Genomic DNA, 26973 nt, shown 5'->3' with positions numbered 1-26973 from the left:
ACCCGCTTCATCAGGTGATGAAGCGGGTCTTTGCCCATGAAAGCTTATGCTCCAAAATATCTGTTAGTCTTTAAGGTGCCACAGGACTTCTTGTTGTTTTTGAAGATACAGATTAACTCGGTTACCTCTCTGATACTCCAAGGACTGACATTTTCACAGCAGTCTAATCCATGAACACGTTTTAAACATCCAAACTTGTAGGTATGTAAAATCCCCTTTAATTGGTTAACCTGTAGATTTGTCCAGCCACCACTCCTCACAGCCACCGCAGACAGTGACTGCTCTGGCTGGGCTGGAGCACCCCTGCCCGCAGCAGCCTTGCAGAGCTGGGTGTACCCCTGCTCGCGGAGGGCAGAAGGCTGCTCCAGGCCCTGCTGGTTAACCGTAGCCAGTAAGCCCCATCTGTTAGTTGCTTAAACAATAACATCCCTATTAACTTATTATGAGAACTTCAACTAATGTTTATATCTCCCTTCCCTCACCTGTGCCTTTTCAGACGCAGCAACAGTTGGCTGCAGTGAAAGAAGTACTAACACTACCACTGACAACAAGAAGGAACTTGTTGAGGTGAGAGGGGCTGGCAGCATCCTGTATGGTATGGCATATGTGGGCGCCACTTCAGAGGCACACCCATGCCAGCCCCCCGTGGATACTGCTGACGGGAAAAAAATTCCAGCACTGGTATATGTGGTGAGCCCACACCAACCCACTGTGGAATGGACATGAGCAAGCTCTGAAAGAACTACGAGCTGTGCTCAAAAAAAAAAAAACAAAAAAAAAAAAAAAAAACCCAACAGGGAAGTGTTTAGCAAATAGTATCATTACCCAAAAGGGCCAGCAGGGGCCTTCTATTAGGTTGCCCTGGGGACACTTATGGGAGTTGTGCTCTAGAACTCAGGTGTTTGTCATCATTTTTCTTCATCTGCTTCCTGCAAATAGATTGTTCAAAGACAGGTTTTCAGGCTTCACTGCACCATGACCCCCTAGTACTACATGAGCCGAAGAGGGAGGCTTGAAGTCTGAGCCCAAGTGAACCCTGCCCCCTCCCTCCCTCACAGAGAGGGAGGCCAAGGCCTGAGCCCCACTGTTCCCCTGGTCCCCCAAGGTAAAGTTGAAGCCAAGGACATCAGTCCCACCAGGGGACTTGCAACCTGAACCCACCACCCAGGGCTGAAGAACTTCAGCTTTAGCTTCAGACCAAAGTGATGGGACTTGAGCTTTGGGATTTGGCCATGAGCCCAGTGAAACTAAGCCAGTCTTGGGAACACTATTAAAATGGGGTCCCAACACAGAGTTTGGGAACTGCTGTACTAAGAAAATCTTGACCAGTAAGTAGAATATTGTTTTCTTTTTTGTTAGCGTGTTAATATCCTGACTATTAAAATTAAGGACATGAACAAACTCACCTATGAGTTCCAAGTCTGCCTAATCGGGTGTATTGCCCTTAACTAAAAAGGATATCCCTACCTCACAGACAGATACCAGACCTGTTACAAATACTCCTCTCCTTTAGATACGACATTTAAATATTTTATCATATTCATTTAGAACTCACAGATTGCTGTTCTTTTTAAAAAAAAATGTATAATTGTTGTACTCTAATCTGTATTCAGATTTACCATAAATTTTAAATTGCATCCCAACTTTTTAATATATTTTCTATTAAAGCACAATTAATCCCTCTTTTCTTCCACTCCTCTCTCCCTCCCTCCGAATACCCTCACATTTGCCTTGTCCCCATGGCCATATCAGATCCCTGCAGGCAGGTGGGATGGGGTGTCTCTCAGATTTACATTATTCTTACCTTTCAACTCACTTACTCTAGAGTGGAAAATTTTAAGATGACCCTTCAATGTTTATGCTAACTGTAGAGTCAAATTTAATTTAATGTGGCCAGATGTAGATTGTAACATTAAAATTTACTCTATTATATGCATTAACTGCACTGTATCCCCAATCTGTGCTGGGTCCTACACAGCCCATCTTCTGTTTAACAACATGCCTTTATAATAACAATATGGCTGTAACAGTCATTTATTGTAATGCCTTAGCCCACATACAGATCTTGCTCCTCTGGACCTAAACTCTTTCTTTGGCTCTGTTTGTCCGATTGTCTTAATGATGCATCATCTTTTTAAGTTATTGGAGCTCATTCACTCACTGATTCCTAGTGATTTTTTGGTGACTTGTTGCATTGATACTTTTGACCCCCTTCAGATTATTCTTGATCTGATTTGCCTATTCCAATGTCTATAATAAGTACCTCTTCCCCCTGTTTTGTACGAGATGGAAGAACAGAAGTATGTCTTCTAAGAACTGTGGTCACATGGTATAGTTCTCTTCACTTTCCAGTGATGGCACAGCCCACAGCAAAGTAACAGACACAGAGATCCGCTCAGTTTAGGGAAGGCTCAAAGGGGTTTGGCACAGGCCCCGGTGCACAGCCTCAGTGTGACCAGAACCCCAGATAAATCCCTCTCACTTGGTAAGAAGTTTTATGCAGAGCAAGCTCATAAATTATTCACCCCCCTCATTAAGGAAAGAATTAGGCACAGCTGCCATCCCCTGCAGGGAACAATTATTTACACCAAGTTCACTGATAAACTAAAAAGTGATTTTATTAAGTATAAAAAGTAGATTTAAGTGGTTGCAAGTGATAGCAAAGTAAGTTACTAAGCAAAGTAAAATAAAATGTGCCAGATAAGTGTAATACTCTAAGAACCCTGTTACATGTAATTTCTTACCCTCCAAGTAATTCTAATAATCCTTTCTCACAGTCTGGGAAGCCTCCCAACTTATGCCTGATCTTTCCTCCCGGTTGGTCTTAGATGTTCCAGCTGTTGTTTTGAGTGGTAAGCAGCATCTGGTAGAAGCAGTCCCTATTATTTTGTTTCCCGCCTTTGTCTCCTCTTCCCTAAAGGTAAAGTGTTCATTTTGTGTTCATTTTAATTTTTTCCACACTTCCAGTGGAAAAGTACAGCATCCAAAATGAGTTCCGGCATCAGGTGACCTGGTCACATGTCTTGGCAGAAGCAGCCATAGTCCAGGCTCACAGGAAAAGGAAGACTATTTACAGATCATTGTTTCCAGTACCAGACCATCAAGTTCCTTGAGTACTACTAATGGCCCTCACCTGGTACATCTAGATTAGAGAAGTTATAATCTGCTGAATATGTATATCCTATCTGTGTGCATGTATCATTCCTGAATTTGAAGTATAAAACTTTATACTAATGATCTGTCACAAGAGGTATTTTGCATAAGCATCTTCCAATACTCATTCATTAACATATTTCCATAAAGAATATAGCCTGCAACATCACAGCAGTTATTCTTCAGATGGCAGAAAAATGTCATCTCATAATAGTGATGGGTAAGAAGAGGGGCTAGCCAGGTGAGATGTAGGAGTTACTCTCATTCAGCCTTAGCTGAAGGTCAGAAGAGTACGTGTTTAAACACTGCTGATCTTTTACTCTAAGTACACAGATGCTGCGCTGTTATTAGAGTATTTTTAAAATGAAAATATTATGACGTCCAGAAGAGAGTTTGACCTGGCACAAATATAACCACTACTTAATATTTATTTAGCCTATTATTTAATATTTTTATATTGGTCTGAGAAGGCAAAAGTTATTAGAACACACTACTTTTTAACTGTTAGGAAATCCCACGTGCATCATGGTGGCCTCCTCTTTCTAGCTGAGAAGTGCTATATTAATTTATGTAAGGGGGATTTAAACATTACAGTGGGTACTAGCTAGAGAAAGTGGGAATACTCTCCCAAAGCAATGTGAAAATCCTTATCCACACACATTCTTAGTTCCAGGATGAATGGCAGCTCTGCTCCCATCCATACTCTCAGAGGCTTGCAAAACAGACCTAACACTAAACATGACTTTTTATGGTTAATCTCATATAGAAGGACCACATGAGGATTATACTGTTGGACTCTTTTGTCTCCAGCATGCAGACAAGAGAGTTTTATAATAATATCCTGTAATGCAGAATACATGAATATAGTTTAATGATTAGTTAAACAACTGTAACTCTACCCGCCACCCTTCTCTGGTTAGCAGAAAGGAACAGTTTCTTAGGTTATTGGAAGAGATGCATGAGGCAGACTGTGTCTGTGTCTAATGTCAAGGAAGAAAGCAATCAGAAGAATCCGTGTGATTCAGGATGATCATACTGTGGCTCTTAGGAATAAGTAGAATATAGGTTGTGGTGAGAAGGAGATATAATACATAATTAAAGGTTTGTACTTTCAAAAGTTTGCATAAGAATGAGACTGACTACCTTACAAAGGCAACGATATCCCTCCACAAATGTGAAGCTGTTATGTAGTCCTGCAAGAGGGAAGATGAATGGATAAGGAAAGTAAGTGTTTGAACAAAGAGATAAAAACTTGAAGGTTGCCTCTGTGTCCAGATGGCTGAAGTGGGAGTAAAAGACTTGGGAGCACTAAGAAGCTAGCTAATGGGCCCTGGGTAAGAGAGAGACTAGTGCAGGACAGATAAATGGCCTTGGAGTTAAAGGGCAAGCACCCCGACTAAAACACATAACACGACTCAGCCCCAGAGAAGAGGGACCAATATGTTAACAATGAAAAACAACTTCCAGATGAACAGATGTGCCATGAACTGATTAAGAACTGACAAAGCACATCACATAGAACTGGACTGAAGAAAACTATTAAAAAAGACAGGGTATCTTCCCTGAATCTCTGGGTCTCATCTTGTCAAGCTTGGAGCATTAGTTCAGACAGGCAGAAGCCCGGCTCCCCATTTCCTTATATTGATCACCTCACCAGTGATCAGATGCGAGCAGCAGACTGGTAACTGTAACATCGAAAAGGCGGTTTGGAAATATATCTATATCTATATCTATATCTGTGGGGGGGCACTACAAAAAGTTACATTGTCAATAAATGTGGCATTTTGCTTTATCCCCTTGAAGAATATCCTGTCTGAGCATTTCTGAGAGGCAAACACACAGAACAGTCTTGTCTTGTACAATTCTTCCAGCGCAACATGATTTGTCGAGAAGATGCGCAGTGTGCCACTAGGAAAGGGGAGAAGAACAAAAACATTTTTAAAAGATAATTCTAAATTTTCATGTCTCCACATGCTTCTCCTCTATCATGCCTGCACACACACATGGAACCATCAAGTCACAGCTCCGTGAAGTATAATAGCACAATATGTCATAATCAGAAAAGGGAGAGATTTATTAAGATAGCTGGTGTAAGCTCTTCCCAGAGCAGGATTCAGAGTATGCTCTTAGCAGAAGACAAGAATCAAGAGGTCTGACAGCTCAGTTTTGTGTTTAACAAAAGTTAAGGTCTTTTCCATTAGGTTTATTTATGCCTTACTCATTTTTGCTTTTAAATTTGAATTTAGTGAAGGTGAATTTCCAAAACAGCAAATCAGAAATCTAGGCAAACTTATATCTGACTACCTACCCCATGCTTCATATGAAGGAACCAGCTTTTGGAGCAGAGGCAATTTTCCATATTCGCTTACTGTCCTTTTTGACACCCTCACATGTGGTACAAGTATCAGAAAAGTGGGCAATTGCCCACTAGCCACTACAAACTGATTCTATTCCCTTTCCACCAACTAACTGGAGGAAGATCAATGAATAACTAAAAATCTGCGACAACTGTTACTGTTTCAACTTTCCCCCAGGTCACTACTGACCAGAGACATGAGGCTTCAAATCTGCAAGCTGATCCCAAATCATCCATTTTCCTGTACATTAATTCCAATTCTTCCATACTTTCAGTGAGAAAAAAATTCAATGGTGTTTACCTAAGACTTACTGCAGAACTTAAACTGAACTATGCAGAACTGTAAGTTAAAACAGGACTACAAGATATGCATAAAACATAAATTCCATTTTGACCCATTAGTAACTGCAAGCATGAAGGACAACCACCCCACTGCCAAAATGGGCGTATGAAAAGTGCATTCCTTGCTGGCTTATCACTCAGGGAGATGGGCAGGACGACCCCTTCCTTGCTCTTAATAGCAGAAAGCAGAGCTGCATCACTCTGCTTCCTGCCCCGCTGCACTGCTGCCGATGAATATGGGGGGTGGTCCTGACCCCCTGCTGGTCCTCCAGGCTGTGTCACTGTGGGAGGGGACACGGGAATAAGTGGGGTGGGAATAGGCAAGGCCTGGGGTGATGTCCCAGATGGCTTCTAGGTGGAGTAGGGAGGGGTCATCTTGAGGAGTGGGCTGGTCACATGGCTGATGTTCCCCCCATGTGCTTTCTAACCAGTCATTTCTGTTGTGATGGCCAGAAGTCAAATGGCTGGGGGCCAGTGTGAGCAGGTACTGCAATTACAGTAAAATCCTGCCTTAGAGACCATCTCTGAAGAGAGAGCACCCGTCACATGTGACTTCTTGCTGGGGCCATGGACCACCACTGCTCTCTGGTGTGCACACCTCTGAGAGCGATCACTTCTTAAAAGCAAACACTTCTGCTGACTCCCATGAGTGGTCAACTCTCCATAGGTTCCCATGAACTTCTCCCCCTATTCTGTAACACAGCAGCTGTGCTTCCGCATCACAAAGTGCTTTAACTCTTTTTCTCAGCAGGGCCGTGATCACCACCACATCCTCTTGCCAAACCCTTTAATATGCTAAATACCCCAGTGTCTATAAGCGAGAAAAGTTCTCCGTCTTTTCCATCATGGAGTCCTGTCCAATCTTACTTACTTATTCTTGTAAGCACACTCACTACTTACCTTGGCAGGATTTGCCAGCCTGGCAGTGTGTCATGTGGTTGAGGACATTCTTCATGGTGCGGCAATGAGGGAGGTTGCACTGTCGCACCTCACCATTCGCCTGTTCCATTCGCCATTGACACTGGTGAGCATGTAAGAGGAGAACAAGCTGCTGCTGAATGAGCTTGCGTTTTTCTGTGTCTGCTGTTAGTGCACCTTATCCCATTCCCTGGAGAGCAGCTGGCACCATCCCAACTTGCTGAACTTGAGGAGCCTACTTCTGGGCCTTGAGGGAAGTGACGGAGACATGCACAAGTTGACAAGAACATAACAAGAAACTTGTTGCTGACAAATGTACTTTCCCTCTTCCTCTCCTCCTTGCTCTTTTTTCCTACTTTATCTCTGTGAACTGATTAAGGCCACTTTGGAGAAGCACATCTCATAGAGCTGGAAGGGACCTCGGGAGGTCATCAAGACCAGTCCCCTCCCCTGGACCAAGCACCCTCCCTTTTTTAAAAAAATAAATAAACTATTTGCCCCAGATCCCTAAATGCCTCCCTCAAGGACTGAGCTCACAACCCTGTGTTTAGCAGGCCAATGCTCAAACCAGTCACACATACCTTCAGACAGGCTTGTGAGGCCAGACTACTTCAAGTCTCATTAAATATGATTAGCACTAAACTTTGTTTTAAAAACATCAGAAAGGGCTGCACTCCTGTAGCACATGTACTATTATTTGAACAGGTAGGTGCTAAGAAAAAAGACCTCTGCCTTCAAAAGCAACAGCCAAACTGAAGAGGGGATGGTTGGGAAATTGCCCAGTCACAAAGACTGAATGCAGGCATACAGAACACAAAGGTTTTTATTTATTCTCTATTGGAGATGCCATACAACTTCTGGGTAGTGCACAGTATAATCAGCTTAGACCAGCACTTCTCTGAACATGGTCACCAGGGGCACCTTCCCCTCCCTTTTGGTCCTTGTTTTTCCTAAAGATAACTAAGTATTTATGGAATAAGTGAGAATATGCCTACCTGCAAGAGTTGGTAGCTGCACTCTGAGGGTACCAAAAAATTTGTTCTGAGAATTCCTGGCCTAGTCATCAATTAAAAACACTAAGTTTTTCATTTAAAAATAAGTTAAAATTAAATCTCACCACAAACATGCTACACATACACTTAGTCTCGTAAAAGTGAATTAATTACTCTAGTCTGTCCAGTCTAACTACTAGCTTTTGCTGCTTGAAAGTTTGCGGCTTTCTGTTTCTCAGCAAACCAAAAAGCAACATGGGCAAACACAAGCACAAGTTGGACAGGGTTGTTTTTGTTCTCTGCTTATGTGGTGGTGGACCTGGGCCAAGCACAGAAGAGAAGTAAGTTTATACTAGGATCATAACAGAGCACAACAAATTCCTTCAAATATAAAGCTTTTTTAAAATAATGAAATGAAAAATTAAGGAGTAGCTGGAACCACCAGCTCTTTTCTGAAAGGTCAAGAGCCTGTGAATAAGCAGAGGTGGAAAAAGTACCCATTAAGTTACTTGAGCACAAGTACAGCTGCGGGGCGGGGCGGGGCGGGGCAGGGGGGGCAGAGGGATATGAGTAAACAGTGTGCCTTTGTAGCCAAGAAGGCTAACAGCATATTGGGGTGCATTAGGAGGAGCATTTCCAGCAGATCTAGGGAAGTTGTTGTTCCCTTCCATTCGACACTGGTGAGGCCACATCTGGAATACTGTGTCTAGTTTTGTGCTCCCCAGTATAGAAAGGATGTGGATGTACTGGAGCAGGTTCAGCAGAGGGCAATGAAAATAATGAAGGGGCTGGAGCACAAGACCTACGAGGAGAGGCTGAGGGGTTTGGGGTTATGTAGTTTGCAGAAGAGAGAACTGAGGGGTGATTTAATAGCAGACTTCAACTTCCTGAAGGGAGGAGCTCTAAAGATAGAGAGAAACTGTTCTCAGTGGTGTCAGATGGCAGAACAAGGAGTAATGGCCTGAAGTTGAAGAGGTGTAGGTTGGATGTTAGGCAAAACTACTTCACCACGAGGGTGGTGAAGCACTGGAATGTGTTGCCTAGAGAGGTGGTGGATTCTCCACCCCTCGAGGTTTCTAAGTCCTGGCTGGGATGACTTAGTGGGAGTTGATCCTGCTTGACGCAGGAGGCTGGACTCGATGACCTCCTGAGGTCCCTTCCAGCCTTAGGATTCTGTGACTGCAGGAGACCCAGCGGCACGGAGGCATTCCCAGCAGCCAGCCCAGCCCTGCAGAGCGGGGTCCCCAGGTTCGCCTTGCAGCCGGGCTCCGGTCTCTCCGGGCCGCACTGCTGCCCCTCCCAGCGGGCGCTACTCACGCGGACCAGCTCAGGCCAGCTGCCGGCTCCAGCTCCGCCAGCCACGGGGGCTCGGCCGCACTGACCAGGCCGCTGCCGCCTGAGCCCGCGGCGCCTGCCCCGGGGAGGGGCCACCTCAGCCCCGCTGTGCAGCGCTTGGCGACGTGCCGGCGCCATTGCTAAAGCGACGCGCGCGGTGCGGCCGGGACTCTGGCGCGGCGCGCGGGGGCGCCAGCGGCTTCCGCTTCTGCAGCGCGCACCGCCCAGGGGCGGCCCCGCGGTGTGCGTGGGCCGGGCTGGGGGCAGCCGCGCCGCGCAGCCATAGGCCCGCCCGGGCCGCCGCTGCCGCCGCCTCCTACCCGGCTTCTCCCTCTGCGCGCCTTCCGCAGCTCAGGCTCGGGCGCCGCAGCGATGGCTGGCAGCGAGCCGCCGGGTCGGCAGCGCGTCCTCTGCCTCTTTGACGTGGACGGGACCCTCACGCCGGCTCGCGAGGTACCCGCCCGGGGCGCGCTGCTGGCGCGTCCTTGAGCAGGGCGGCAAGGAGCGGATCCCGCTGCCGCCGGTGCCACGCTGCAGAGCGTCCCCCGGGGCCCAGCGCGAGTCCGGGCGCCCCGAGCCCCGGCTGCGCCCCGCTCCGCTGAGACAGCCGCCGCGTCTAGGGGCTAGTTCTCCCTCCCGGGCAGCAGGTGCCCCAGCCCCGCCTGGCGGTGGCTGGCAAAGGGAGTCAGCGCGCCTGCCACGGGCTCTGGGAGCTCCCCTAGATGCTGGTGCCCTCCCGCTGCCATTCCTGTCCCAGCGCCTTCCCGCCGGCCCTGTTACAGACCCGCCCCGGCAGGCTTCCAGCGGGGCTGGAGCTGCACGGGTTTCACCCCCTGCTGTGGGCATCCCCGGCCCCCCCTCCAGGCGGAGGTTTCCCCAAGGACGTTTGTGTTGTGTTCGCAGACTGGGGTCTCGGCCTCACTTGAAACCAAACATCTGCATCGGCGGTGCACAGGAGGTTCTGCTGGTGATATTTGGTGAAGGAGATCGGTCTGCCTTTCTCCTGACCTGCCCCTGTGTCCTCCCACACCCAGCTGGGGGCACCTTTTTGGTTAAATGGGAGACCAGAGCTTCCTGTTACTTGTAGACAAGTCCTGGCTAGATAGGAGGCTTTGGGAGTGGGAGGGATAGCTCAGTGGTTTGAGCATTGGCCTGCTAAACCCAGGGTTGCCAGATCAATCCTTGAGTGGGCTAGTTAGGGATCAGGGGCAAATAGATTTAACAAAGAAATCTGCTAGGGGATGGTGCTTGGTCCTGTTTGTGAGTGCAGGGGACTGGACTCAATGACCTCTGAAAGCCCCTTCCAGCTCTATGAGATGGGAGCACCCTTGGCTGGTTGACACCAACTATCTCAAACGCCGAGGGCTCAGGCTAAAGGGCCATTATAAGTTACGATGTAAATATTTGAGCTGTGAGACTCTACATCTTTCTCTGGCCCCAAACGTCACAGTGCCATTAAACAGCCTCTTAGCCTGAACTCCTTGAGCCCATTGGTGTTGGCCAGCTGCAGGTTTTTAATTACAGCAGAGAAACATCTTTTGGGGTTAAATCTCCTCACTCCAGCCTTGTGATTTTGGCCTTTATATATATAGAGAGAAAAAACCTGTGATAAATATGTCAGAGTTCCTTTCCATTGCTGCCTGCCATCTGTTTGTTATGCAACAGCCGTCTTACAGCATCTACTCGGTATTAAAAGCTGGGGAAAGGGAAAAGGCCGTCCTCAAGCAAGCTGGAATCCCACCCATGCACACCCTTCTCAGGCAGCATCGGCTCCGATGGCTTGGCCACGTCCACAGGATGAATGATGGAAGGATTCCAAAAGACATCCTGCATGGTGAGCTAGCCTCTGGCAAAAGACCTCCCGGACGCCCCCAGCTGCGCTACAAAGATGTCTGCAAGAGAGACCTCAGAGAGGTAGACATCGAGCTGGACAACTGGGAAGAACTAGCAGATGACCGCAGCAGATGGAGGCAGGGGTTACACAAGGGCCTTCAGAAGGGAAAAGGCCTGTATTCTCCTCGCAGCCCGCCAAAGATGCGGGAGCCTTGCAAGGAAGGAGAATTGATCTGGTGAAGCCTAGGAGCAACTGGCTCTTCCAGTGTAATCCCATCGAGACCCCGCATCCCTTCATTCTTACCCACTCCCGGATGAAGTGCTGCCCCTGGGCCTGCATCTGCTATCAGCTGTTCTGAACCCCAGTGCAGGATGAAGGCCCCTTGCGTACACACAAACTAACCCCATTTTCCTCTTCTTTTACTGTGACCTTGTCCACTGTGGGACTGAGCTTACTCATCTGTACTTATGGTCTTGTCTCTGTGTTGCCCCCCTGGCATGCTCGGAAAACCTGTTGGACCTGCAACACACAAATAAGTGCTCTCAATGGCTTGTCTCTGAGCCAGCTGCATTTGGATTAGGCTGGTGCCTGTGATGCGGGCTTCTAACTGTTTACCCAATAGAAATGATTTACTTTAGCAGGGCAAAATGCAGGATTTATCCTGGATCCCTTCAGCCTATATTGCTTTGATAGCAGTGTAGGAGGAACGGACCATACAGGCCCCTCCCTGCTGAGCCACAGTCTGCTTTTGAGATCTCCCAGAATCATTTGCTTCTGGGAACTGTGTCCCACAAGGCATTGCAGGGAAAGTGACTTAGAACATCACCAGTGTAGGTGCAGTGCCAAATGGACATGTTGCAATGTTTGCGTCTAGACCAGCATCCCCTTGTCAGCTTAGTTCTCTAGTGCAGACGTGACCTATAGGTACAAACCAGTAGCACGTCCCTATCCTGCAGGTGGCTTGTGAGGCGAGAATCCTGTTTGTAAGGCTCTCTGGGATCTTCCTGTGAAGGTGCTCTGTGTGATTTTAGCTGCGCTGACCTTTAAAGCTAATTATCCTTCAGGGGTCTTCGTATCAGTCGGTGAGAGGCGCTGTTGCTGGATGGAGTCAGCCCTCCACCATTAGCTAGCTACTTTTATCTTGAGCGAGACCATAAACAGAAGAGCTGTGGCAGAGTCCTCCTTCCCTTAACAGGCCCATGTAATCCACGCCTACAACAGAGGAACACCTCTCCTCTCCAGCAGCAGCATGGCTTGTGACTATGCTGGCCAGACCTGCAGTCAGCAGGGGAAGGATGAAGGCTTGATGGAGCCTGTGCTCCTTCAGCTGACATTCTGTTAATGGCACAAACCAGCAGTCATGTAGCACTTTGAAGACTACCAAAATAATGTATTAGCCAATGAGCTTTCACGGGACAGACCCTCTTCTTCGCGGTGACATGATTCTTCAGAAGTGGGTCTGTCCCACAAGAGCTCATCACCTAATACGTTATTTTGGTAGGCTTTAAAGTGCTACCTGACTGCTGGTTTGTTTTGTTAGAATACAGCCTATCACAGCTACCTGGCTGTTGTTGTTCTGTTAATGGGATTAGGCAGTAATGGGGCAGCCCTGAGAGAGAGGGAAAAGAAGCAAGAGCCTGGCCCCTGACTGCAAACTCCCTGAAAACTTGTTATGGCCCCTGCTGTCTTTGCTTCACCTGAGGCCTTGTTACTGTGACATCTGAGGTGCGGTTTGGTTTGTCCATGTGGGGAGCCATCCCTTAGGACACATCTACAGCGGGGTACCAAATGTTCTGGGAAGGATCTCTCCCACATTAGGGGGATTCCTGATGAATAGGCACCTCCTGTGCCAGAAAAGGACACTGTGTCACCACTGTGGGAACATGGGGGAATGGAGTACCAATTTATTAATAATTCCTCCCCGTGTGGGGGAGAGAAAGACATGCCCTCCTGTCCCTGTGTGTGACCTCTCCCCTTTGCGACTTCTTTCCTACTCCTCATTTTTCCACCTCAGTGTATTTTTATCTCCATGCCCTGGTGACATCCCCTCCCTCATGACCGTGTTGCTGAGCTTGGGAAGATGACAGTGCCCCCTTTGTATGCTGTGGAACTAGGCCTCACATGCTGGCAGGGCTCAGCTGAACACTGCAGAAGCAAAGAAGAAAGAGAAGTGGGGGTGATGGGATGCTGCCAGAAGCTGTAGCTCCATGTTAGGGTTGCTAAATGGATAATCAGTTAGCATGAGGCTTACAGGTATGGTTATCGGTTAGTTGCTAGTGAGCTCCAGGGGTGGCCAGCAAGCCAGGTAGTGGGCCCTCGTTGCCCCGGTGGGACCTTGTAACTGTGGTGGGCCAGGCAGCAGGCCCTAAGTTAAGTGTAAGTGCAAACGTAACCAGCTAACTATTTTAACATTCCTGTTCCATGCGTGAGCAGCTCCCTCCTGCTTCTCCCAGAGGCTGCTGTGGAAGCAGAGTTAAGGCAGGTGGGTTTCAAAGGTCCCTTGCCACTCTGATCAGAGCCATGGAAGCCCATCTGCAGTGGGTGGGGGATGATGGATAGATCTGGGGTCATGCAACCATTCACAGTTCTAATGCCCCCCTCTCCCGACTAAGTGGGTGTTCACCAGGCAAGGAAAAACTGTTAAAAATCAGCCGTTACCTAATGGGAATAGCCTCTTGGCTCTGCTGTAAGTAAGGCCCGAGCTCATCCATTACTGTGGCTGTATTCTCACCTATCCTCTCGCTCCTGCCCCTGCAGAAAATTGAGCCTGATGTGGACACGTTCCTTCAGGAGCTGCGTGAGAGAGTCCAGATCGGCGTGGTGGGAGGTTCTGACTACTCCAAGATCGCTGAGCAGCTGGGGGAAAGAGATGAAGGTGAGCTGCTTCCCCACCCCCGGTCAGGGGCGTGTGGGAAGGAAAGGGGGAAACAGGACGGAGAGAGAAGCTGCTCTCCTTTGGGGGAGGGAGGCAGTTTGGCTCGTCTGCTGTTTGGTAATTATGCGCGGCCGTTGATAACAGAACACTTGGTTCTGCCCACGGAGGAGATAAAAGTCACACCCAGAGAGAGCGCTTGCACTGCCACCGTTGCCACTCGTGCTACAGAACTTAGAGTCGTACCCAGGCAGCCATGCCTGCTTGAAGCAGAGCACTCGTACCTCAGGCTCTGCTCCTGTTTCCCCTGAAGTCACTGGAGCCAATGGGAAGTTTGCCATTGAGAACAGGGTCAGTCCCTAAAGGAGCAGCTGGGCCATCAGACAGACTTGCGGCTAGCTACATCAGCAGAACTGACCTCCATACAGGAGCAAAGGTGCACATGTAACCCTTTGTGTTCATATGTGTCGTCTCCTGTGCCTGAGCTACTCAGCCCATAAGTTGAGTTGTTAGCGCCAGCGTGTGCTTTCAGTTGTCATAGGTCTGCAAAGAGCGTGGGAGGATGGAGAGTGGCTCATTTAGAATTTACCTTCTCCTCTTCCCCACCTCCATGAGCTGTGCAGTCCTACCACTTCCAAGTCCGATCAGCGGTAATGTCCATTAGGTCCATGGTCCATTGGCTTTCCATTTACTTGGGCTGTGCACAAACTCTCTCCCATGCTCTAATTTAGACAGCTAAATGTCCTGCACAGCATCGGGAAGTTGGGCAGAGTGTCTGGATGCAAAGGTGAGAGTGGTGTTTCTGGGGAGTTGTGCACCACTGTGCATGCACAGAATTTGTCCTCCCATAGATTTCTTTGCTTCCCCACAGAAAAATGACTTTCTGACAAGGAAGCCACAAGAGTGGTCATGTGACTGTCCCCAGTCCATTCCTCCTCCATGTGGATCACACCAACAAGCTACCCACACCCAGATTCCCACCTCACTGAGTCCCAAACAGCTGCTCCTGGATCTCTACCTCACTACCCTCATTGCCCCAGCATCTGGGTTCCCACTGAGTCTCCCACACCCAGATACCTCCCCTAACCCAGACCTCTCTCTCTGCTGAGCCCAACCACCTTCCCCTGGACCCTCCCTGCAGAGTCCCATTACCTTTGCACCCAGAACCCTCCAACAAATCCATGTGCTGTAAACTCTCACCTGGATACCCCCACACTAAACTACTCCAGACTTGGATCCTGTCTTGCTGAGCCCCCTCTGCCCACACCTGGTGTACACACAGGGATTTTTCTGGAGCTGGCCTGGTCCGTGCGCTGTGTCAAGGTTGGGTGCCACCTTGGCTGTCCTGTGGGATCTCCCACCCCTGTGCAGCCAGTGGCCCGTGATCCCCAATGCCATGCTGGAGTCTCCACATTTATTTGACAAGTACAGTTCGCAGGGCATGTTTATTCTTGTGCAGAATGCCCTCAGGAGCAGAGTGAGGAAGGGACAGCTGTTCTGCCCTCTCACTTTCCTTTCTCACGTTTTCTAATATCAGCATAAAACCTGCTGCAGAGTTCTGAAAGCCTCTTCCCAGCATCTTAGCACAGAGAGGCTGCCTGGTGACATGATTCATGGCTCAAGGGAGCATGAAGTTAATTGCAGGGTCAGCAGTAATCTGTTTACTTTTGCTGGGAGAAGCTAGAGTTAGATAACCAGTAAGTGAGTTGCTGAGGGGAACAGGAGAAGAGGGGCAGCAGGAAGGGGTGAAAGCAAGATGGTCTAGGAGAATGAGCACCTGGCTAGGAGTCTGGCATTTCTCAGCTCTAATCTCAACTCTGCCACTGATTTCCTACAAGATCTTGTTCAGGGTGCTTCCCCTTTCTGTGCCTTTGTTTCCCATGTGTAAAATGAGCATAACCTTCACCAGCTTCATGGGGTGCCGTGAGGCTCAAGGCCTGTTTGTTCAGCCCTGGAGTAAAGGCTCAAAGTGCTCTGAATCCAGCCAACATCCATCCCTCAGCACTGCTCTGTCTCTGAGTGATGGATGAGGGTTGTGCTAATGTTTTTTTTTCCCCCCTTCATTTCTCTCCCCGACCCTGCTCCCCTTTGCCCCCACACACCCATTCCCCACAGTCATCGACAAGTTTGATTATGTCTTTGCGGAGAATGGTACCGTGCAGTACAAGAATGGGCAGCTGGTCGCCAAACAGGTAGGCCTAACTTACTCTGTGTCTCCCACCAAGCCTCAGACTCCTTTTTCTCTGCCTTCTCCTCTACCAAGTCCATCTCCAGTTCCATCAACACTAGATGAAACCAGCAATATGTCACCACCTAGAGATCTTCCCACTCCATTCGTCCCAGCTTCTCTCAAAGCTCTCCTACTCCTGCTGTCCCACCATCACCACAGGGTGCATCCTGGATGGAGTTTGTAGAACGGCCAAGACAGGAAAAACAGTCTCCACCTGCTCTGTGGGTAGTTGACGGTAGCCTTGGTTTCATGTAGTCTAACATTTACTCCCTGTCCCCTCGTAGGCCATCCAGGATCATCTGGGGGAGGAGCTTTTGCAGGAGCTGATCAACTTCTGTCTCAGCTATATGGCACTCCTGAAGCTGCCCAAGAAACGGTAAAGACCCTCCCCATCCAACCACTGTTCCTGTATGATTCAAGATCCAGGCATTGGGACGCCACAGTCCCATTTAGAATTTCAGATCCACTGGCGCTTCCCTTGTCCTCATCTGTATTTTGATAGCCCCTAGAGGCCTGAACTAAGATCAGTGTCTTGCTTTTCTGGGCATTGCGAATGTCCAGTTTAAGAGACAGTCCCTGTTCTGAAGAGTTAATAATTGAAGTAGACAAAAGAAGGGGTGCGAGTGGAAGAATGGTTATCCCCTCCTTACAGATAGGAAGCTGGGCGAAGAGGTTGTGACTTGCTCAGTATCACAAAGAGCCCATGATAGAGCTAAGAACTGAACCCACATCACTTGCATCCCAGTGCCTTAACTGCAATGTCAGGTTCACTCTTGGATTATCTGAGCTTCCCTAACTTCTGAGATGTTGCTCGCTCCCCGGAGTTGGTATGTTTCCATATCTCTAAAGACACCCTGGCATTCTGGGGTGACTCCCCTCAGCTTTATATGAGCCAAGCTTGGCTGTGGTTAATATCCCTGTGATGTGCCTTGCTGCACTGCAGCAGCAAAAGTGGAGGGTTGTTTATTCCTGGGCTTGCAATGAGTACTTAATACCTGAAGCTTGAAGATAATCCTTTGTCCTTTTCAGCCTGCCTAGTGTCCCTGCAGACATTCTTTACATCACGTTTGAGAGCCACTCATATTTTAATAGCTCCTTCTCTCTCCTCCTCCCAATCGTTAAAAAACCTGACATCTATTCACACACAGCGGGACCTTCATAGAATTCCGCAATGGAATGCTGAACATCTCTCCCATTGGCCGAAGCTGCACTCTGGAGGAGCGAATAGAGTTTTCTGAGCTGGACAAGGTAACTGGCCAAGATCCGCCCTCTCCTTCATCTCCATGTCTTGACATAAAGTCATGGGCATTGACAATTTCTGGACATGGAACACCACACTGCTCAGGTCTCATCTTCCTCACTCCCTGCTGTGCTAACATAATTCTGGTCCAAAGCCTCGCTCTCTTATGTCTATGCTAGTGAGATAAAAGAATTGACCTAATCTGCTGCCATTAATCAAACAGGGGTAGGAGGCTCCCAATGTACAGCCTACTAGGCTGGGGAAGCGATCGTAAAAAGAGCTTCTAATTTTCAGTGATGTTTCTAAAGTGTCATGGCTGGAGATGGTTTTAGCCCAGAACCCTAAAGCCTTGAACTCAGGTAGTGAATTTACAGCTCAGGGCCCATCTCCAGTCACAGCCAAGCAGCAATGTCTATTGACATCATGTTCTATTCTCCAGCCCAAGTGGACCTGGTTTCCCCTCAATGAGCCTTCCAGATCAGAACCAGTCTCCTAAACAGATCTACAGAGCTCTGAGATCCTGGCAAATGCTGGCTGACCCAGCCTGTCTGTGGTGGCTTTGATCCTTTCTGCCCCGGGGGAGGGGAGAGACTATGTAATGACATGGAACAGATGTATAAGTGGGGAATCTATGGACTCTGGGTCCTGAACTGGGCCTCTGAGCCTCCAGGGGAGAGTATAATTATTGCAAAATGTATCATCAGCTCTCAGAGTGGGAGGGGTTGCAGGAAGGGGCTTTGGTCTGGGGTTGCGCAACAGTTGACCTAGATCATCAGGACTTGGGGTCCCCTTGGCTGATGTAGGCTGGCTCCAGCAGAGTGAGATTGGCCTGGAGGAAGGGGACCATGTACAGGGAGAAACGAAAGCAGCATGAATGGACGGTGTTTTGAATCCCTACAGCCCATGCTGAATTTCCGCACACCCCGCAATCACCCACTTCCCTTCTCCCCCAACAGATAATACAGGAGAGAGAGGAAGGGAAGAAGGGTGCGCTTGCTGCATGCGGTATCAAGGAAATTCTAGCCTGGAAACTGGGATCAGAGCAGAAAAGCTACTGTGGTGATGCATAGGGAGACTTACGAGGCCCAAAGGTGAATCTAGTCAGTCAGTGGCATGAGGCCTATCAAGGGTACAATCACTCGAAACCTCCTCTCATGCTGTCCTTCTGTTTGTTCCATGGCAGAAAGAGAGGATCCGGGAGAAGTTTGTGGCAGCCTTGCAGAGGGAGTTTGCTGGCAAAGGCTTACGGTTCTCTCGAGGTGAGCAGAATGCATTGGGCTACTGTGGGATTTCCGTGTGGTGGATATCCTGTAAGTCTCTTGGAAGGGAAGGTTGTCAGGCTGTTTCCTGCTGTAAAGTAGCAGAGCATCTGCTTGAGTGAATGTCAAAGGTGTACTCCAGTGAAGGTCCTTGGGAGTGTATTCCCCGTGCTCATCCTTAGGGAGGGAGGGCCAGCCTGGTTTCCTGTTTAAAGCGAGGTTGTCAGGAATCCATAGATCCGTAGAGATTCATAGCAGTAGTGACATGCCAAGTGGTAACTGTTTTACCCCGTTAGACAACACAGTGATGGCAGAGAGAGAGCTTGAATCTGTTCTTCTCAAACAGCAGCAATAGGACAGCTTACCGAGTCCAACTACAGAGCCAAATTCTGCTATCAGGAACCTCTACAGAACCCCCTGAATCCAGTGGATCAGGCAAGTGGAAGAGCCCAGACTGAGTGTCTGCATGCAGTGACTTAAGAAAACTGCCTTTGCTCCATTTACTAGGAACAGTTGGCGTCTGGCATCACTGAGAGGCAGTAAAAGTGGAGCCCATGACACCACTTTTGCAGTCTCTGATCAGAGTGAAGCTTCACTGTAAGGGCCCAATTTTCAGGGGCGCTGTGCCCCCAGCCGGCATCACTGAGTTTGGGGGAGTGGCAGGGTCAGAGCACTCTTTCCATGACAGTGGAAGACCATTGGGATGGGCAAGTGACAGGGCTGAGTTATTTAAGGCCGTTCAGCAGGGAATGTAGGTACGACAGGAAGTGGAAGGCACCATCAGCAAGAAAGCCCATTATTAGGAGTGTACCCAGGATGGGCTGGTGAGGGGGAATTTGGATGGCACGTCATTAGCTGCCATGTGCGTAATTCAGAATCTCTACCTCTGCGCACCGAGGCCCTGGCATCTCCAGGCAGCATCCCCCTTTGCTGCCCGAGTAAGAACATCTCGTGATCCCTGCATGCTTTGACACAGACCATTTGTCATAGCAGAGAAGGACAAAGGCATTGCAGTCCTGTTCTCCTCCTCAGAGGCACATGGACCAAGAGCAGAACAATTGTCCTTTCTCCCATGACGTTGGTAAGCTGCCAGCGGTTGGCTAGGATCATAAGTGAGCGCACCAAGAGGATGGGAGCTGCGGGGCTCAGCCCCTCTAAAATAAAGCACAAAGTGTGCAGTGAACCCAGAAATGGAGACCCATAAATTTAAGAACTCCTCCTAAACGGGGTGTACACAGAGCTAAAGGGTGGCAGAGCTGGCAGAAGGCCTCAAATTCCCAGTCCCCCGCTCAAACCACTAAACAATGGTGAAACAGAACCTGCTGTGCTCGGGTGCCCTCCATCCTTCCCTCTGCATTTGATCTTATGGCCTGGGCCTGTCTCTCTGCTTACGGACAGAGCGCAGACACAGTATTTTGCCTATGAGTGTATAAAAGGGCTGAGGCCTGGAACTGGGAAGGCCTCGATTCAGTTTTTAAGCTGCTTGAGGCTTCCTTGCGGGATCTTTTAAGCAAGTCATGTAGTGCCTCTGCCCCTGTGTGAAAGGGAAGACTGGCACTTTTCTCAACACCCTTGTGAGGTAGGGGAGTGGTAAGGCATTTGGATCCTGTGGGGATGGGGCCATGCATGGCCCTGCAGCCATCCAGCCCTCCGCTCCCTCCTAGTTCTAAGAACATGGTTGCAGCCCAGAATATTTGCAGTGATGTTGCCCTTCCTGGGGTTCAGTTCAGACTTTAAGAAGCCCTCTCCTTTGCCCCTTTTAGACCCACATCTCCCCTCTTGGGGCTTCCAGTTTCACTCTCTATCACAGTGTTCAGGTTCCCAGAGCTCTGCCAAACCCCCTCCACACAGTCTCTTCCTCTGAGCCAACCGCTGGGCTTTATCCTGGATCAGGAGGAAGCTAACACCTGGCTCCTATTCTCCAACTTCTCTGCTGCCTCCTTAAACAGCTGCTCTTTAAAAGGGCCATGACCTGGAACAGGATTGGCTGGCCCCAGAGCCCATTACTCCTGGCAGGGGATGGATGCACTTCTGCAGTGCCTCTGGCAGATTCCTGTCAAATCCTTCTGAAGCAAAAGCAGGACTCCCTCTTCCTGCCTTACTGGTTCCTGCTTGTGCCCTTGGCTGAAATCATAAGGGCCTTGCTGATGCCATCACAGCCCATTGTCATAGAAATGGCAGCTGCTGTCACCCTGACAGAACGTTCGAGATTCAGTCACCAGAGCTGGGCTACAGGGACAGACGTTCCCCTTTGCCCTAGGAGAGTGAAAGCTGGGATCAAGGTTCCCTCTAATTTTTTTCCATCCGTGGGTGGAATAAATCTTCTCGTGCACCAAGGCACAGGGGGATGTGCACCACAGGTACAAACACGTGCTGCCCGCTGTGGGCGTCGGTGGACGCTCAGCTAATCAGCTGGCCTTGACCTGAATCCTGGGTGGCCACCCGAGTGCTCAGCTAACAGGGAACACTGGCTGGGATTCATATTGCCCCCTTCCAGCACCAGCCCGCTGCCTGACGACCTCCCTCCTGCTGACAGGTGGCATGATCAGCTTCGACGTCTTCCCCGAGGGCTGGGACAAGCGCTACTGCCTCGACATCCTCGACGATGAGAGGTTCGACACCATCCACTTCTTTGGGAACGAGACAACCCCGGTGAGCACACCCTCCCCTCCCTAACGGTGGGAGGAGGGGAGGTAAAGAGTGAGGGGGACGGGCCATGTCTCTCCTAGGCTGGCTGCCCCGTGCGGGAGAGGCCGGGGCTCCTTCCCCAGCTGTATGGACTGGAATTGGTGTCAAGCAAGACTGCCCTCTAGTGGGGAGAGGGGAGGCTGTACTGTGAATCAGGGCCTGCTACTGTGCCATAGGACAGTGGCTCCCAACATTTACAGTAACATGGCACACGTCAGTGAGACAAAAAATTGCACGGCACACCCACTTTTTCCAGCTGAATCGATTGCTCATAAATGTCATGTTGACTAAAGTTTACTGTGGTTACAGTCTTTACTAGAGAGGTTTGCAATTTCCCCTCCCCTCCCCTCCCCTCCCCTCCCCTCCCTCTTTTGCACGGGGGTATTGACCACCCAGCACCAATTGAGGGCTCAAGCAGCAAGGCTGCCTGAGTCCCAGCTACTGTGGAGTTGGCCAGTTTCCCCTCGCTGAGGCTTTTCTCGCTGTGAGAGGGAAATTGATGACCCTGTGCATGGGGTCATCTAAGTATGCCATGAAATTTCATCCATTCCCCCTCACCCCTTGGCTCTTCAAAGAGCTGCGGGGAGGGGAAATTGATGAAATTTCCACAGCATACTTAGCCAGTTCTTGCAGCACACCGGTTGAAAACCACTGCCATTTCTCCATTTCCCCTGGAGATGCGCTGTACTAAGTGGTGTTGGGGATTTAGCAGGGGGATCTCTTCCTTTGGAGTCATTTGGTCAGGACTGGCCCAGCCCAGCCCTGGGAAGGGCTATGGTGCTGATGGTGCCATGTAACCAGTAAGATGTACAAACAAAACCTCACCCATTTCTGCAGCTGCTTTTCAGGGTAAACAGGAATGGCTCTCCAATTCTCTGGGTCAGCTACAGGACAATCCTTATCTGCTTGCCACCAACATTCAGGAGGGGTATGAGCCAGCCTCCGGCTTGGATAACTACCTTGTGAAGCTCTAACGCTCTTCCACCGTTTTGGATGGGTGTGGGATCCTTTGCTTCCAGTGCTAAACTGCTCCACGGTGGTGTAGACTCAGAACAGCTGTGGAAGCAGGACCTTCAGCCCAGTTCTTGCACTGCAGAAACCTAAACACTCCTGTTTCCTGGGCTTTGCATTTGGCTTTGTTGACAGCAGCAAGATGATAAAAATTAGCTCCATTTGTGCTCTAGATTTGGCAATATCTCCTCAGCCCAGACTAGGGATGTTAATGGTTAACCAGGAGGGGCTGGAGCAGCCCTCTGCCTGCCGTGGGTAGGGGCTGGAATGGCTTCCCCAGCTGCACCCCCGCCTTTGATTGGTTAACCAGTTAAAACTACAGCTTAACTGGTTAACCAGTTAAATGGGATTTTATGTCCCTAGCCCAGACCCTAAATCCTCTCTCTCCCTGGAATGACTCCCACCTCCTTAGAGCCACCTGGGGGTAATGAGTCACTTCCCTCACTGAATCGGCAAACTCCCTGGCATCTTTCCTCAGCAGCATCAAAACTTGCCAACAAGGTGTCGGGGTGTTAGCTTGTTACAGGCTGCCATATTCCACTCCAGCTGCGGAGGTGGCTGTAGAAGGGTGGTTCGTTTGCCACTGAAATGCTGAGCCTCCGGGGCATTGGGTGTTGTGCAAGGCACAGTAAGATATAGCTAGAGAAGGGGATAGGTTGTGGTGACTGCCCTCTTCCGTTTTTTCTTTTCCCCTACAGGGAGGGAATGATTATGAAATTTATGATGACCCCCGGACAGTAGGACACAGTGTCCAGTCTCCCCAGGACACGGTTCGGAGGTGCCGTGAGATATTTTTTCCAGAGAGAGCTAACGAATCGTGACTCCGATACCCTTCCTTCAGCGCTCCTCTTCCCGAGGTCTCACATCATGAAAACCACCTTCATTCGAGGACTCAGCACAGGGCCCCTTGAAGAAAGCTGTCCGGAGCGGGTCTGGAGGGAAAGATTTAAATTGAAGAGAGGAAGGGGATAGGGAGAGGAGTTAACGACCTTCCATTGTTCCCAGTTACAGGTGAGCTGCATGGGACCAGACTCCTGCCCATCACCGAACAGCCTCTCTTCCTTTTCCCAGGGAACGTTCAGTTCCTTGGGGGAGATGGTTCCCTACTTGGTGAATGAGGCATTTATAGAGGCCCATCACTGCCGTCTCACTCTCTCAAAGTATTTGCACAAGGGAGACAGCCGCTCCTCCTCAGTTAGCACCTTTAAATAGGAGGCAGACTCTGGGACCCTAAGATGGGTGGTTTCTCAGACTGCTTCACACCATAGACTGGTCCTTGCAGGTGACCTGAAAGGGTTTTGAAAAATGGTCAGGACTGCAACCCCATAGTCTGCTTGTCTCTAGCATCTGGTTGCTAGAAGCTTGGAATGGGCAACAGGATGCCTCACTCGATGAGCGCCTGTTCTCTTGTTCCCACAGGGGCACCTGGTGTTGGCCACTGTCAGAAGGCAGGATATTGAGCTAGCTGGACCATTGATCTGACCCATTATGGCTGTTCTTAGCTTGTGCTCCTTCCAGCTTGGCTCACGTATGCAAGGAAGGCTATTCTCTCTCTAGTGCTTTTACATGTAGAAAAAGGGTGCACTGGGTTTCTGTGCTTGTTTGTGCTAGAACCCTGGGGAGTGTTGCGTCTGACCTCTGAATTTGGCTGGAGCACGGCTGGGAGGTGTCTGGACTGTTTATTCTGCCCCTAGCACCTCAGCTGAAGAGTAGTTTTGGGGAAGTGGAACAGTGACAAAGCAACTCCTTTACCCATGTGTGAATTAGGTGTTGGAGATGAGTGGGTGTTAAGCACGGGGAGTGGGGGTGAAGAGGAGACAGGGCTGCTGAACAGACGACACTCTGGCAGTTACACCCTTTTCCTCTCCCAATTGCTCAAGTCTTGCTGTCTGGAGAAGCTATGCAGTGATGACATCACTAGACACCCTTGGGGCTGCCATCCTAGACAGGAGCTGGATTCCTTGTGCCCCCCACCCCCACAAGCCTGGACCTTTACAGAAACAACCCCCCCCTTTCAAGCATTCTTTAGCCATCTGGAAGGAAAGCGCAGAATAGCCCTGATTTACTCCCCACCTCCTCTTCAGCCAGTCACATTTATGGAGGCAGGTGCCCATCTCCCTAGGCCTCCTCAGGCCTTGCCCAGCAGAACTCCTGCCATTTTTTTTTTTTTTCCATTATCTCTCTTTCTGCCATCTGATTGTCCCTTTCTGTTTGCTGCCCTCTGGCTCCTGTAGCCCAGCTTGCTCACAGAAGTGGCTAGATCACACCCAGAGGTTTCAGTCTCCCCTTGCCACTCAGCTGACACACCAGGCCCAAGCACCTCCCTGGGCTTCGGGCTTCCATCGTCCAGGTCTCTGCCCAGGCAGGAGGTGCGGGCTCATCTTCCTAGATCCCGAATTGTCTGTGGGGATTGAACGTACAGCCCCAGTGAGGAGGGCGCTAGGTGGGGATTTCCCTTTGCTAGGCAGCAAGCTCCAGGGAGCCTGCTTTTCATAGAGGCTGTGCATCCTATGGCACCAGTGTGAAATCTGTGGGATCGCTGGCTGCTCAGCCACCCTGGGATGTGGCGCTAGCTCCTTTGGGCATGAGATCTCAAGTGGTGGCCCTGCGAGCCTGAGCTTAGAATTGATAAAGGGGGAGGAGAAATTTGCCAGCAGCTGCCACTCTGTGCCTGGGTGCAGTGGGAGCAGAGATGGCAGGTGGGTCCCTTTCTAAAACCCAGCTGTTGCTCTCCCCATTTGGGGGCTTATCTGAGCCCTAGGTGTAGGGTTATGTGGCTTCCCTGCCCCGCCCCCACTTTGGACTCACCTGAAGTCACCAGCTGGGCCCCCAACAGGCCTTTTCTCAGCAGTGCTTGGCTTCACTTGGCCTTGCTGAGCACCAGTCTGCCCAGGCTCCTGCTGAAGCACAATGAACCACCTGCAGCTGGAACGGTGCTTCCCAGTGGTGGCAGGTGCAGCTGAGTGACAGCTCAAGGACCTGCAGGAGGTGACACCCTGCCAGCTGTGGGCCACCAGCAGAGCCCAAGCCATATTAGGGACCTGGTCAGCAGGTGGTGGGCTTTGCTCTGATTGTGCCTGCCCATGAGCGGAGTGAATTTTCACGTGTCCTCGCTCCACGCCCCCTCCTGCCTGCAGTCACGCCGCCCGTGCTCTGCAAACACCCCTCAACTGGTGCTTGTGGGCTGACCCCTCCCTGAGGGTTAGCGGCCCAGGGCTCATAGCAGCTGAGGGGGGCCCCACTGCTGGCAGCACTCAGAGGAGCTGGGAAGGGGAATCTACCCCCCCCCCCCCCCAAGCCCTGTTGGAACGTGTCTCAGCAGACCAGCATCACCCCATCCCTGCCTGCTCACTGTGCCCTGGCTGGGGAGCAGGGCCGGAGGGGAGGGGAGGCTGCTATGTGCTGAGGGAGAGGGCACAGGGGAGTCGGCCTTTGGTCTCACGTTTAGTACCTGTTTTTCCATGTGTTTCCTACCACTACTGCTAACCCTACTGGGGGCTCTCACAGTGGCAGGGGGAGAGGCTGTGAAGTGGGTGTCCCGCCCCTGCTTCACATGGTAACACAATAAGACACAGAATAGTAACAGAGAGGAAGCCGTGCTAGTCTATACACTATCAAAACAAAAAGCAGTCAAGTAGCTCTTTAAAGACTAGCAAAATGGTTTATTAGATGAGCTTCCGTGGGACAGACCCACTTCTTCAGACCATAGCCAGACCAGAACAGACTCAATATTTAAGGCACAGAGAACCAAAAACAGTAAGCATGGAGGAAGAATCAGAAAAAGATAATCAAGGTGAGCAAATCAGAGAGTGGAGGGGTGGGGGGGAAGGTCAAGAATTAGATTGAGCCAAGTATGTAGACAAGCCCCTATAGTGACTCAGAAAGTTCCCATCATGATTTAAACCATATGTTAATGTGCTGAATTTGAATATAAAAGCCAGCTCAGATGTTTCTCTTTCCAAAACAGTGCGATAATTCCTTTTCTGTAACACACATACCTTTAGGTCATTGACAGAATGCCCCATTCCATTAAAATGTTGACTAACTGGTTTGTGGATCTGGAGTGTTTTGATGTCTGATTAGTCCTCCTTACTTACTGTTTTTGGTTCTCTGTGCCTTAAATATTGAGTCTGTTCTGGTCTGGCTATGGTCTGAAAAAGTGGGTCTGTCCCACGAAAGCTCACCTAATAAACCATTTTGCTAGTCTTTAAAGTGCTACTTGACTGCTTTTTGTTTTAATAAGACACTGAGTGTTGAGTAGCCCCAGGAGGCCTGCAAACCAGGAAGCTCCTCCTTCGTTAGACCTGTGATTAGCCATGCAGTGGCTCCCTGCGTCTCCCCCATACCCTAGGCTGCAGGAGGACTCTCCTCGTAGCGACTGAGCGCTCCTGTGATGGAGCAGGAACCTGCATGTCTGAGTTATTGCTGTGTGTGAACATGGATGGGTGCAGCAGAGACCAGTGCTCTGATTGTGTCTGTGATAGAGCCAGGTGGCTCCTGTGCAACTGAGCCCAAGGATTAAATATATTTAACACATTAAAATATTAAAAGTGGCTGTGGAGGGCTGTGTGCTGTGTAGCTCCCGCTGCTGCAGGCCGCTTAGGGCCCAGTGTAGTGGCAGCAAGCAGAGTCAAAGGGTCTATAAGGGAAGGGAGAGAGAAATGTCTCTCCTGCTGTAGCTGGGGCCAGTGGGCCTTCAGGGAAGAGCCAGGGGCCAGGTGTGCACTGAGGTTCTCTTCTTTG

The 26973-nt window shown here is 49.9% G+C and overlaps 1 protein-coding gene and 1 long non-coding RNA gene across 6 annotated transcripts; one reads left to right on the top strand and one right to left on the bottom strand.

The window, feature by feature from the left end:
- Positions 1-2611: 2611 nt before the first annotated feature.
- LOC142021395 (uncharacterized) lies at positions 2612-9300 on the bottom strand. 2 transcript variants are annotated; one of them, XR_012647671.1, is made up of 3 exons: positions 9079-9300; positions 6752-7016; positions 2612-5061 (listed from the first exon to the last, which is right to left on the bottom strand). It is a non-coding gene; the product is annotated as an uncharacterized LOC142021395 (long non-coding RNA). The 2 variants fall into 2 exon arrangements; XR_012647673.1 differs by lacking the exon at positions 9079-9300 and adding an exon at positions 7765-8284.
- Position 9301: 1 nt separating this feature from the next.
- PMM1 (phosphomannomutase 1) lies at positions 9302-25905 on the top strand. Of its 4 annotated transcripts, none has more exons than XM_075010116.1 (8): positions 9303-9549; positions 13688-13805; positions 15918-15994; positions 16317-16408; positions 17181-17280; positions 18456-18531; positions 21029-21183; positions 22929-25905. In XM_075010116.1, the coding sequence occupies exons 1-8, from the start codon at positions 9469-9471 to the stop codon at positions 23049-23051; spliced, it is 822 nt and encodes a 273-aa protein (XP_074866217.1). In that variant the 5' UTR covers positions 9303-9468; the 3' UTR covers positions 23052-25905. The 4 variants fall into 4 exon arrangements, with proteins under 4 accessions (XP_074866210.1, XP_074866217.1, XP_074866202.1 ...); XM_075010096.1 differs by having other exon boundaries at positions 9314-9549; positions 21068-21183; XM_075010109.1 differs by lacking the exons at positions 21029-21183; positions 22929-25905 and adding an exon at positions 19525-19632 and having other exon boundaries at positions 9302-9549.
- Positions 25906-26973: the final 1068 nt, after the last annotated feature.

The sequence above is a fragment of the Carettochelys insculpta genome, chromosome 1, assembly GCF_033958435.1.
Source record: "Carettochelys insculpta isolate YL-2023 chromosome 1, ASM3395843v1, whole genome shotgun sequence".
NCBI lineage: Eukaryota > Metazoa > Chordata > Testudines > Carettochelyidae > Carettochelys > Carettochelys insculpta.
This window is presented reverse-complemented; position numbering and strand designations above follow the sequence as displayed.

What these genes read in the sequence shown, in the direction of transcription:
- PMM1 (XM_075010116.1), top strand. Translation starts at nt 9,469, where the DNA reads ATGGCTGGCAGCGAGCCGCCGGGTCGGCAGCGCGTCCTCTGCCTCTTT. An exon ending in GCTGGGGGAAAGAGATGAAG is followed by an intron (nt 13,806 to 15,917) that starts GTGAGCTGCTTC and finishes CATTCCCCACAG; the next exon opens with TCATCGACAAGTTTGATTAT. An exon ending in CTGAAGCTGCCCAAGAAACG is followed by an intron (nt 16,409 to 17,180) that starts GTAAAGACCCTC and finishes ATTCACACACAG; the next exon opens with CGGGACCTTCATAGAATTCC.